The sequence below is a fragment of the Ascidiella aspersa genome, chromosome 6 (assembly GCF_963924565.1).
Source record: "Ascidiella aspersa chromosome 6, kaAscAspe10.2, whole genome shotgun sequence".
Lineage (NCBI taxonomy): Eukaryota > Metazoa > Chordata > Ascidiacea > Phlebobranchia > Ascidiidae > Ascidiella > Ascidiella aspersa.
The window spans coordinates 8,091,921-8,104,982 of NC_139452.1; the positions used below are offsets into that span (position 1 = coordinate 8,091,921).

The window sequence follows — 13,062 nt, forward strand, 5'->3', positions numbered from 1 at the left end:
CGTTCGTACTTTACTTTTGCGTATACAAACAACGGCTATCCGATCTACTACAAAGCCAAATTTGCTGTGACGTAATTTTGCTTATTAATTTATTTTATTGAAGGTATTTTAAAATTCAATTGCTGTGTCGGCTACAATGAGGATGTAATTTTGTTTTGTGTTTGACATCATTTGTTTGTTTATTTATGCTCATCCTTATGGCAAATAAAACTTTATTCGTCTTAATTTAGTTAAACTAACGAATAGGGAAACGTTGTCATTTCCTTAAATCGAACAATTACCCTTGGATTTAAGCTAAATTGGACAAAAGATGTTTCCGCATAGACGAATTTTTTTTTCAAACGACACGCCCCATTATTGCTACAAATATTTAAATTTCTTCTTAATTAGTCAATCGTAAGCCCGCTGCCTTTTTGTGGCCTAATAATTAAATTTAACATTAAGAAAAAGTTAAATAGCTTAAAAAGGGCAGATCGATCAAATTTTGCATAGTAAAGACAATCTTTACTTAAACAAGGAACCCACGCCTAAATACAATTATAGTTTTATTTCAACTTTAAGACAACATTTAAATGTGATTAATTTTGATGCAACCTGCAAAACACTGGCGTTAAAGTAATATCAAAATTTAATTCTTTCCAATTTAATTAAAAGGGACAAACTATTATAATTTTACAGGGAAAATATTAACGTTACTTTACGATTTAGACTAAAGAAGGAAGTAATTTTGTCCTATTTAGGTTAAATTGTCAATAGAACGTAAAAAATAAAAAAAACACAAATATGCTGTGAGTTGTTCTAATTTGTGTGAAACCCTTTAGTGAAAAGGTTGGAAACTATGCTGTTTTAAGATCTTCCTGCTTTCTGAAAAGCGATATCTCTCTCACCCGACATCGTTTTAAAACATTCACAAAGATGAACGAGATACCTCGCAAAAAATGCCCTCCCTGTCAAAATTACAGGATAGTATAGCCTTTTGTGGGTCACTCTAATAATGGCCTGTATATAGTTATGAACCTTTAAATTACAGCAACACGAAAATGCGACATTGCGACTTGTTTTATTTCCGACATCAAATAGGTAAATAAAAACACAACAGGGTGGTAAGAAATAAGAAGGAAAAAATGACGCAGCTTTAAAAATATGCGCAGATTAGCGGAATCGTGTGGAAAAATTGTTCAATAATTGCTTGCTTTAATTGGTTATTTTAGTAAATTAACAGCAATTTCAAGTTTTGTTTGAAACACTTTTAACCGTTTTTACAGAAACGTTTCAATATATTGCAGGTAAACCTTATATAGCCCTTTTCGAACCAGTGACCGACATTTGAAGATTGCGAGGTACGGTTCAATGCCCAGGAACTTTTAACAACTATTTTTTAAATTTTTGTAGGTATTTACTTAAATGAACAGTGCTTGATAAGTGAATCCTAGTTAAAAATTAGCATACTTTCTTTTTTTATACTGACCAAATATGTTTAAAGCTTGTTGTTAAGCCGTTTGTTGGAAATATATACGCTAAAAGTAAAAAGCCCTATCTGTAATTATTTAGAGTTGCCACAAAATGTTATAAAAAAACTAAAATAATTTTCAAAGAAAATTTGTAGGTTTATGAAGACCTGAAATTGGTTGCCAGACGTTTTTTAATATAATTACTAAAACAAAAAAGTATAAATGCCATGATCAACAAAAATGAAAACAGTTTTTGAATTTTTTTCGTAATGGGACTTTAAACACACAACTTAAACTGAACATAAAATAAAATAAAGGACTATTCAATATATAAATTAATTTAAAGACATTCAAAAACTTGTACAGATTGAATGACTTTGTGACAACCCTGTTATTCTAAAGAAAGTTTATGCTGGTGAACTTTCTTCTACCATAAGGATTTGTCTCATGAGGCCACAATTCAGTTCTGCGCTGTCCACACAAGTCAGCAGCATTATGGGAGCACTGCAAAGTTACGAGGTAGGTTCGCTGGAAAAGGCTGGACTGCCTTTGTTAGCTTAGCTTTACAAATAAGCAGCTATATTGCCTTAAAGTCACTATAAGAACACATTTTACCCTAATTTTATGAGGTTAACAGCCTTTAGAAAATCGATCAGCTAAATTACAAAAAAATTGGATTTTTGCAAAATTGTCCAGACAGGAAGCCTGATTGGAAACAGGAAAACTTTCGATCACGATTTGATTGAAAGAAACGTAAAAAAACACGTTAAACAAAATAAAAAGCCAAAAGTGATTGACGAAAAGGAGTTGAACTGTAGCAAATATCGCCGTTCGATTTGTCATACAGCAAAAAACATTGACAAAATAAAAAACGCGTTATAAAAAGTAGTGAAAGGGACGCAGTTAAAGATCAAAAAGCACCGAAATGGGGGAATACGATTTCCACACCAACGCCAAAAATACAGTTTAATTGTGATGGTGTTTTTCAATAAGTCGAAAACGAAGTTATTCCGACTAATGCGATGTGGGTTAAAGTCTACTACGTAACCGTTCCAATTGTAACATCAACAAAAGTGTTTCGCTTTTCGTAGAAGGTGACTTTGTTTTCCAAATAGTTAAGGTTTTTCTTGCGAATTCGCTTACGATAAGCGAACGCCGGAAAGACGCGATAAATTTGGTAAGCAAAATAAAAAACAAACGAACAACGCGCGAGAAAAAGCGGGGAGATAGTAAAAAAAAGATAAAACAAAAAAGGAAAAAACAACTCGGACCCTGAGCTTTCGAAGTTACAATGCTGCCGGGGATTTAGTTTTCAGTTTGCAAATCTTGTTGTCCGGTAATAGCACACAAGAGCGCAGTGGCTAAAAATGATTTACACTTTTCAGGGAAGCTTTGAAAGTCCAGGCAATCAGATTGATTCGTTCTAGTTTGGCGACAAAACAAAAATCACCACTTGTCGCTCGGGAGGTAACATTTCGCCGAAAAACGCGCAGGAGGTGAAAAGTAAGACGATGTGGGGCACAACTGAACTGAACGAAATAATTTATTCCCGCGGACCCGATCTTATTTGCTGTTGTTTTTTGCCTTGCCGTTCCCTTATTACATCATGAATGATTTACGGCTTAATAATATTACAATAAAAACGTAAAATAAAATTATTAAACAAAGGATAAAAAATTTTTTATGATAAAAATCATAAAAACAACAAATTCATAACAAATTTGTTAATAAAGATGTGCTCTAACCGATTTATTATTTTTTTTAAGACGAGCATAATTTTTTCGCAAAATATAGTGAAAACAAAACATGCTAAAACGAGCTAAATTCAAATTAAAAATTTCAACATTTTGCGTTACCGATAAGCAGTTGAGTTAAATGGAGTTGCTAACCTAGCATTTTAACGGTAGTAATTTATGCGTTTGATTGCAAATCATTGCTGTAATTCCTGTATTAATTTGCTACCGGATCGGCACCGATAGCACCCTAGTATCGGACGAGTACCGATACTCTACCATTTGGTATCGGGTATCGGATCGGATACGATATTATCGGACGCTCCTAGCCTCTGATCCATAACCTTTGACCCCGTGACCCGTAAACGTCGATCAGCGTAAAAGCAGCAACAAGAAATCAAACACTTTCACCTCTCGCTCGACCCGCCGTCGCCGATTATGACGTCAGCCTGGGTGCGGATCAGGGCGCCGCCGTTCGGTTCGGCGTCGGGTGAATCCCCGGCGCCGGTGGGCGTGGCGCCGGCCGCCGCCTCCCATTCGCCGGTGATCGAATGCAGTTTCTTGGCGATTTGCTTGATGTCTGGCCGCGAGGAGATCGACCGGCCGCAGCATTTGTTGATCAGTGACGTTATGCGCTTGGATCCCTCCAGTGGCGGAAGCGACGGGGTCTCGCCGTTGAGCGCGCCTGAGATCGAGTCGCGGATTAAGGTTTTGCTTTCCGAGAACTGTTTTTTGTATTTGAGTCACAGCGGTGGCCCCTGTTCTATCCGAAAATCTTCTACCCGGAAATAAATAAACTTGAAAATTTAAAGTTCAAGACAAGTCGTTTATCTAAATCAGTCCAGTCCTCATTCTACCTCAATGCCCTGAATAAGAGTTTTATACATAAACCCTCCTTTCTGCTAATGTGAGTTTAATTAAATCGAAAATTTAATTGTAAAATGTCCAAACACATGGCTCAGTTTGTTAACGATCCCACCAAAAAGACTCTACTATTGAGCAACTACCTTTCAGATACACTTCAAGGCAGCAGTTTTTCGAAAGCAGTCCAGTCAAGATTCCTTACGACAGAAATTCCAATCATTACAATGCGTGAATACAATTTATTGTCACCTTTTCGTATTAAACAGCCACTAATAAAAAACACACTACCTCTTGCAAAACGAGCATACAAAAAACACTTGTCCAAAGCGCTTTATTTCTTCCAACAAGTAAAGTCGAGATTTACCACAAGAAGTTTGATAAGTTAGGTCAATTTACGTATATGAGTTTAAATTAGAAAATAATAAGATATTTTTCCAATACACAAGTCACTTACTTTTACAAATAATTCCAGTCAAGACAATGTGTCCAAGTTCAATTTGCGTAAATCAATTAAACTGAAGTTGATAGTATAACATTAAGAACTAAATATGGTTGTTTCTCGACTCGCTCCCTCAAGCCTGTGTAGCTCAATTGGCAGAGCGACGGTCCCGGTATGACCGAAGGTCGTGAGTTCGAATCTCACTGCAGGCTAATTGTTCTTCTTGTCTGCCCTGCTTGCATCATTGATCGACAGATTCGGATGGCTTTCAGTGTACTAATGTAACATTAAAAATAACACTAAATAGTCTGAAACAACTGCTTACCTTGCAATACGAGCTCGTCTGTTAGATCGTCGTGTGGAAATCGTCCCAGGTTGAAGATCTCCCAGCAGGTTACGCCGAACGACCATACGTCACTTCTTGTGCTGAATTGGTAGCCCGAAACCGACTCTGGCGCCATCCAACGGACGGGCAGCAGGCGACCGTCGTGCTCCACGTACTCGCTGTAGCGAAACCGAAGGTTTTAGATTGGTTATCGCTCAAGAATAGGTTACCTTGTTGGTTTCGAGAATATGATATTATATGATTTTATTTAAAACATAAAAAAAAGAAAATCGACGAAATCAAAATGTTTTGTAATGTTTCACATTCCCAGGAGAAGCGAAAGACCGTAAGGTTCATCGAGTCAGCTGTCTCCTGGTTAAGATTCAGTTATAGAAAACTATAAAACTAAGATGCTTAATTCAAATTGCATACATTATATACATTACAGACTTTACAAAACATAACAAAAAATACATAACATACGTTACATGCATTATGTACATTACATACGTTATATACATTACATGTAATGCATTTTAAATTACATGCATTGCATGTATTAAATGACATATCGGCGTTTATTTTGGGTCGCTAATATAATTTTAACGCTTAAACGGGACTTTGAACTACCACGATAGAAATAAAACTAAGGCAGCGGTCCTTAACCAGTGGGCCATGGAAAACTTTTGAGGTGGGCCACAGACCAATTTAAAAAAAAAAGATTTATTGAAGAATTTAGTTTAGTTTGAGCCATTAAACTTAATTTTACAGAAATAATTTCTTGGGGAGGAACAGAGAAGGATTGTAAATAAAATGTAAATTTATTGTTCAGCAGCAGTATCTCACTAATGCACGGTTAAATACATTAATTTGATTTGAAATATGTTCTGCTGTTTTTTTGTTCTAAACCTATTTCATATTTTTCTTTGTTTTATAAAAAAAATTCAACCACAGAACTTTTTGTGCCACGAAAAGGGGCCAAAAAAGGCGTTAATCAGTATAATTCAACTTCAGTATGTGCTTATTTAGTCTGTAAACAACAGAAAGAAGGCAGATAAACCTAGCTTGATAAAAAAAAACGACAAAAAAGCTGGCTAAAGTATCAAAAGGAGCTCTTCTGCTTATCGGTACATTGCTAAAAAGTAAAAAAAAAAAAGTAAAAACAACAACAGCCCGGTATTCAATTACTTCTCGAATCCCCCCAAAATAAAACCGGTCGGGGCAAAAAGCAGAAAAAGTTGTATAAAAAAGCCTCACCAGGAGGCAAAAAAACAGAAAAAATTGTTTAGAAAAATAAAAGCTTAACGCCCTATTCTAAAGAAAAAAAAACGGCTATTCAATTTACACACACAAAATACAAAGACTTTAATATACCCCTGTGTTCACTTACTTTTCAAATTCCGAACAAGTAAAACCGGCTACGGGGCAAAAAAAGAGAAAAACTTGATAAAAAAAGCCAAACGCCCTTCTCTAAAGATCAAACCGGCATTTCAAGTCACAGATACGCAATACAAATAGGTAAAGACACTCGTGTGTACTCACTTTTCAAATCCCTCAACGTCCAGTCCTAGCATGGAGATCTTGATGAGAAGCTGTGAGCTGACCACACAGTTTCTAGTGGCTAGATCACGATGAACGAGACCTGTTTTTGCGAGGTGCTCCAATCCGCAAGCTATCTGGTAGCACATGTTCATCTGCACAAAGAAAAAGAGTTTTCAAGCTGATAAAATCACAGCGATAAACTATCGCTGTTTCACGCGGCTCCAGCCATAAGACCGAAAAAGGAACAACACCATTTTTGGAATAAAACAGAGTTCGGAATAAGACCAAAACAGGAGTGTGATACCTAATAGTTGTAATACCGTCTAAATCTGAATAAGTCCTAAACCCGACGGAATAATAGCTAAATGGTCATATTAAGGCCTACACAACATTTTACCTAAAACAGGTTTATACTTAAACCGATTTCTTTTTAAGGGCCTTTAGCAGGATGAAATGCCTTGACTTGTCTTTTAGACAAATGGCTTGAATTGATTTATATATTTTAAACAAATACTACAACTCTTGCATATAAAAACATAGTTTGTGTTATCAAAAGTTCCAAAAAGTTCCACTTACATTTAAGGAGTAGCTCTAAACATGATAACCAATGTGGACAAAGAATGGGATTTCCCGATAATGACTTGGAAAAGACCCGTCTTAAAAGTCTCCTAATTTTTGTAGTTCGGCATAAGTAGAAAAGAAAATTGTTGTTAACAAATAGCCATAAAATTACCTTATTTTGTTTGGTGAACTTTGGTATCGAGCCTTTCTTGGACGCTTGTAAGCACAGCTTCAAGATTCCCTGCACGAAAGATGCTATATAAATATGCGACTGATTGCGGTAAGGGGTTGATTAGCTTAAAAATCGTTTAAAACGAAGAAAAAAAAATATGTCAGATTCGCTTAAATTTCGTTTTCGTTCATCTAAAACACAAACAGTATACGTAGAACGAATCGAAATATAAGACTAGTCAAACGTCTACAACTACAAGTAAATTGTGCATTTAGAATTGGAAAAAATATAAGATAACATGGGTTTCCAGCATAAAACAGTAGTGTTGTAATGACTTCAGTCAATGACCTAAATTAAGTGCACTTAACAAGGACTCGACTTAAAATTGTATTGCACTAATTATGAATTGACTGGGACTTGAATTGAAATTGACTTGCACTAATTATGACTTGACAGGAACTTGACTTGTTATTTATTCAAATTGATTTGACTTGGACTTAAGTCATTTCAAAATGACTTGTTTACAAAACTGTCAAACAACCGGCAAGGGACAAAGATTAACAATTAACGGAATGCAAAAGGAGTTTCTCATCATCTCGGTGGAGTCAAACATAAAAACGAATTTCCGGCTGCCGAATTACTCACCCATTCTAGGTACTCGGTGACGAGGTAGTCGGGTTTGGAGCACGAGTCGCGGCAACAAACGGCGAGTAGTTTGACGATATTGTCGTGGTTTGCTTTGTGCAAGATGCTGATCTCACGGTTGAACTCGCTTCTATACGCGTCATTCACAGCCTCGTTGTCACTACGAGTACAAAGCGAGTTGGAACATTAAAGCCAATACAAGAGTAGACTGCGAGTACAAAACGAGACGCTTTATATTGACAGCTTGAAACTTTTAAAAACGATAAAACAAGGCCGAGACGCCGGGGAATTACCTGTGTTGGTCTAGGGACTTCACCATGACGAGGATGTCCTCTTCCAGATCCGGAAAGAGCCCGGGAGCCTTGGAGAGGAAGACTTCGCCGAAGTCGCCCTTGCCTACAAGAGGAGGAAGAAATTCAGTTGCGATTCAATTTGATTGCACGAAGTACCATATTCCAGACCTGTACAACTAAATAATTCTAGCTTGATGAATAACATAATGAATTGCAATGCCTAAAGGTCGAGTAGAACCACATCATATTGATTAAGACGTTTTGATACGAGCTTGTATCAACGTTAATTATACAAGCTCATATCGAAACGTCCCAATCAAGATGATGTCGATCTCCTCGACCTTTTTGGCTTTGCAATTGATTATAAAACTACATCACAGGTTTTTGCATGGTGTATCGGCCTACATAATTCGAGTTTTCTAATTCAATCAATTATAGAGCAAAATGCGGTTAATTCTAATTATTATCTAGTTCGCCAATAGCTTGTGTGCTCTGACTATAGTTCTAATCTAACTCGAATGACTTGTCTGGGACTTAAAATAGTTTCAATCGTTGGCTTAATAACACATTAACCGTCATATACCAAATATATGAGGACTAGGCAGAAAATCGCATTTTTTTACCTATAACGGTGATGGCCTTGATTTTTTCAGCAGGATACTGTAGGTTGGCGATATCCGGATCCAATGTTCTCAGGACAGTCATCGGGATTCCGTTGTCCACGTTCACAAGTTCGTCTCCGTTATGGTTGTTCCCCCGAAACGAGCCTAAAATGTGCCGAAAAGTAACATTTTTTCGGCTTTAGGGATTTAAAGCAACCTAAAATAGGATCATTCGAGATGTTTTGAATATAGTTTGAAAGCAAAACAGTGTGAATACCATGGTTATAGAAATAGATTAAGTCTCAGTTAAGTCATTTGTGAAATAACTTTAGTCCTAGTTAAGTCTTTTAAAAAATAACAAGTGAAGTCGAAAGTCCCAGTAAAAGTCATCAGCTACCCAGGTCAAGCCATTATTAGAGTCATCTCCAAGTCAAATCACTGATATCAAGATAAAATAATAAACTTTAAAATTCGAAAACTCGTCTGATTTAGAACAATAAGGCAAAAAATAAACGAAGTAACAACATGTTCGCAATCTAATCGTTTAACGTGAAAAAATTGAAAACACAAAAATAACTCAGTTTTATAACGAAATGTTAAATAAAAACACTTAATTTCAAGTCAAGTCATTTGACTCAATGACTTTAGTCCAATTTTAAGTCATTACAACACTGTTATACACATCTTAAACAAATTATGTGACCATTTTAGCCGTGGTTGACAATCAAACGCAATTTTTTCGTATTTTTCCAAAATTCAGAACCTAAGGTAACTGGATTGAATAACGTTAAAGCAAAGTATCCACTCACCGTTAAGCATTCGTTCACCCTCCTCGCCGTTTGACTTGTTGTCTCGCTTTTTGCGATGTCGACCCCTAAGCACACAAAAACATCGTTAGAAGCAACATCACGACGACCAGGCAATGCTTTACAATTTTATACGCTTTGGCACATTTTGGGATTTCAAACCTAGTGACAGCAGAAAAATACAACGGTAACATACCTTTTATGTATCGTTAGGTATTGGATTGTCGGACGAAACATGTATCGATAACTTTCAAAATTAAAAGAATAACTTTCAAAACAAAAAAAGCTCACTGAAAAAACGAAAAATAAGTACGTGGCAATTATTCTCCTTAGGATATAAAACGGCGTTTTTAAAACAATCAATTAGCGATTTTTGCTTAAATACAGTGTCATTTTTTTCCAGAATTTAGCGCGGACATGCCAAATTAAAGATTAAAAATCGTGTCAAGATAAAAGAAGAATAAAACGATCATTATCTTAATAACTGAGGAGTTGGATAAAAGCGGCATATTGTTTTTCTGTGTTCAAAAGTATGGGCAATAATGACTTCATTTTTACACACTTGATTCCGAAATGTCTGAAAACAGATAAATGTCGATTTTATCGGATGTTATTTCTATGATTTTTTTTTCAGATTATACGAACTTCAGACTTTATTTCGATTTAAAATGTTTAAAGTGCCGTGTTTTGAGCGAGCCAAATAGCTCACGGTGGTACTCTTAATACAAAATCTGAAAAAAGTATGCATAAAGTTGAAAAAGCACCTGAAATATACGATGAGTGCGACCGTGATAAGGACGTATGCGATTCCCCCGCTCACTGAGAGCGCAATCGTCTGGATCAACTGCGTCGTGTTGCTTCCGGGTGTGACGTCATCGTCGTCGTCGTCGAAATCCGGTCCGCTGGGGGGCGCTCGCTCTAAAAAGAAAATATAACATTAGGGCTTTGTGGCGGCATAGCTTATGTGTTTAAGTTTAAGGCACCTGGTTTACACTGTTTTGAAAAGGAAAACGATTTTGATTTTAAAACCAAACTGTATAAGATAAATTGAGAAGGGAAACTCACTTTTCTGTAATTTCATGATAAACTTAGAGGGGGAAACATATTTCTGGTAATTTTAGGGTAAATTTAGAAGGACATTTGACTTTTTTCAAATTTTAAAGTTAATTTCGAAGGGCAATAATTTTTTGGGGTGGTTTTACTTAACGTTAAAATTTGTCAAAATTGAAACTTTACAAGGGGCAAAAAGAGTATTTTTTGCACTTTAATTTAAAAAGGAAAGTTTGGGTCGCCCGCAAACAGACGACTCAACATTACAGTTTCATGACGGGAAATACTACAGATTTTAGTCGAGAAGAAGAACTAACGCCAGAACTCACACTAAACAAAATGCATATTTAATAACGTTAAAAATTATCAAAATTAAAACAAAATATTTTTTTTGCACTTTTTTTGAAAAGAAAGTCAGCTCTTCCCCTTTAGGCACACATCCCTACCTTCATCGACCGTGATCACTGCGCTTGCGTTGGCCACGATATCCCGGCATCCCTGGTGCGCGTAGGAGCAAGTGTAGCTCCCCGAGTCCGTCTTCTTGGCACTCCGGATCACCAGGCTACCGTTGTCGTGGACGAAGACGTGAGAGGAAGTGGAGGAGGTTGCGCTCCGGAAGATCTGGTTGCCACGCTTCCACTGCGCCTGCGCACAACGACAAGACGTTGCTATAGGCGACGTGTATGCGATAAGCAAATATGCGTGAAGCATGGTATAGGTGCCGCAGACTCGGCTTGTCGTTTAAAATCGCCCGTTTGGTAAATGAAAGATCGAAGCAACATTGAAGTAAACTTAGATTTCTTTGAGCTTTCTTTTTTATATTTGGATTAGAATGAAAACCGAATCTTTCAAGTTTTCCTAAAAAAAATTTACCGACATAAGATACTCAAAGTGTGCCTCGAGAGACTACGAAATGTGCCACCGAAATTGAGGTCGTATTAGCAAGAGAAGCTTAAACGCCAGTGGTTCTTAACCTTCTATTTCTTACGGCAACCCCAGAAACGAGATATGTTGCGGAACCCCTAGGCCTATACTATAATTTAAGTGATTAATAATTGTATGAAAGACCGTACATCAACTATACACAATGCTTAATTTTACTCTAATCGTACACAAAGGGTTGATCAAAATGTTAATAATAGCCATATATCTTCCCAAGAAAACCCTAAAGCACAGTAATGACGACAATTGGTGTCTGGTCAGACCGCGCCACTCCGTGTGCAAAATATCGGGTACCGGAATGAATTGTCAACAACAGGAAGATGGTCATAAAGCCAAAAAACAAGTTGACCTTCAAATTAAGACATGAAAATTAAATTGGCTCACATTACTAGACTTCATTGGGACTTCACTAGATATTTGCTAGTCTATAGCTATGACTAGGACTTTATCTGGAATAGGTCGAGTGATTTTGACTTGGAATCATTATGGGCAGTGGGTCTAATAACCTGACCAATCATGGAGTTAACTTGCAATACTGGACAACTTTGGGACTTTAGTTGGACTTTTGGTAATTAAGTTAACCTTTAAATCGCCACTTTCGAGAGAGCAATCCATGCGGACCGGGTCGCCGACGTAGACGTTGCAGTCCTGTGGGTTAATGGCGATCCTCGGGCGCCGAACAACCCGCACTCGCATCGTGCCGTTCACGTGCAGTTTGCCGTCGGTCGCCTGACACATGTAGCTGCGCGCATCACGGGCGCCCACGCGCGGCAAAACCATCGTACGACCGACGCCGCTGGAGGGCCTCGTCGCAACTGGAAATGGAAAAAGCTTAGTTTTGGAGTTATTTCCGGCAAATAAAACTAAAAATCCAACTCAAGCACAAACACCACTAACATTTAAAACAATATAGACGGAGGGCCGCAACTGTGGAATAAAGGTGGTTTGTTTTTGGACTATAACAAAATGTGGGCAAAACCTCCGGAAGAAGATTTCAGGAATCAGGCTAGTAAAATTAAAAAGCCAAGTCGAGCAAATTTGGCAAAATAAACAAATAAATACCATTTCAGCTAGGAGTGCTATTTGATTTGTATCAAATTTATTTATTCTGGGTTGGTTTTACAACCATAAAGTGGCGAAACAAGAACCGAAATTTTGTAGCATAATGGTTGAAGGTTAAGCAAAGAAGAAGTAAGAATATCACAGCCCATACAGAAGTATACACATAGCACTTTGTGAAGGTTTTGATTACCTCTTTATTTATTTTCAACACAATTGAAACGTTCAAAAAAAACAAAACAAAAAACAGATATTTTAAAACGGTAAGGGTTAACCATTAATATCCAGGATTTTGCGAGGGACAAAATGACCTAGGATAAGGGTGGGTTAAGAACTACTCAATAAGACTTGTTATCAGTTGCGACGAGAACTAACCTTGATCTGTGGAGTTGACCACCCTCCATTCTATGGTTGGCTTGCTGGCTCCAGCCACTTTGCAATCCACGTGACCCACTTCACCTTCCTCCAGGCAACGGTCTTGCAGAGGAGGTTGGATCTTAAGGTACTCTGCGCAAAGTGCAACAAACGCTTTGTTATTTGAGCCTATCCGAAAAGGGCCGAAAAACAGCACAACTGTC

At 37.2% G+C, this 13,062-nt stretch overlaps 1 protein-coding gene across 2 annotated transcripts in view; it reads right to left on the reverse strand.

Annotated features, from left to right (window-relative positions):
• Positions 1-3,140: 3,140 nt before the first annotated feature.
• Positions 3,141-13,062, reverse strand: part of LOC146139483 (inactive tyrosine-protein kinase 7-like) — a 56,230-nt gene continuing 46,308 nt past the window's right edge. For both annotated transcript variants that reach the window (XM_083391465.1, XM_083391464.1), the window contains exons 12-23: positions 12,860-12,991; positions 12,008-12,240; positions 10,930-11,128; positions 10,198-10,351; positions 9,437-9,501; positions 8,649-8,792; positions 8,026-8,128; positions 7,733-7,892; positions 7,088-7,156; positions 6,355-6,506; positions 4,813-4,991; positions 3,141-3,869 (exon numbers count right to left, since the gene is read on the reverse strand). In XM_083391465.1, the coding sequence (XP_083247591.1) occupies positions 3,592-3,869; positions 4,813-4,991; positions 6,355-6,506; positions 7,088-7,156; positions 7,733-7,892; positions 8,026-8,128; positions 8,649-8,792; positions 9,437-9,501; positions 10,198-10,351; positions 10,930-11,128; positions 12,008-12,240; positions 12,860-12,991 (1,868 nt within the window). In that variant the 3' untranslated portion in view covers positions 3,141-3,591. The remainder of the gene's footprint in view (positions 3,870-4,812; positions 4,992-6,354; positions 6,507-7,087; positions 7,157-7,732; positions 7,893-8,025; positions 8,129-8,648; positions 8,793-9,436; positions 9,502-10,197; positions 10,352-10,929; positions 11,129-12,007; positions 12,241-12,859; positions 12,992-13,062) is intronic.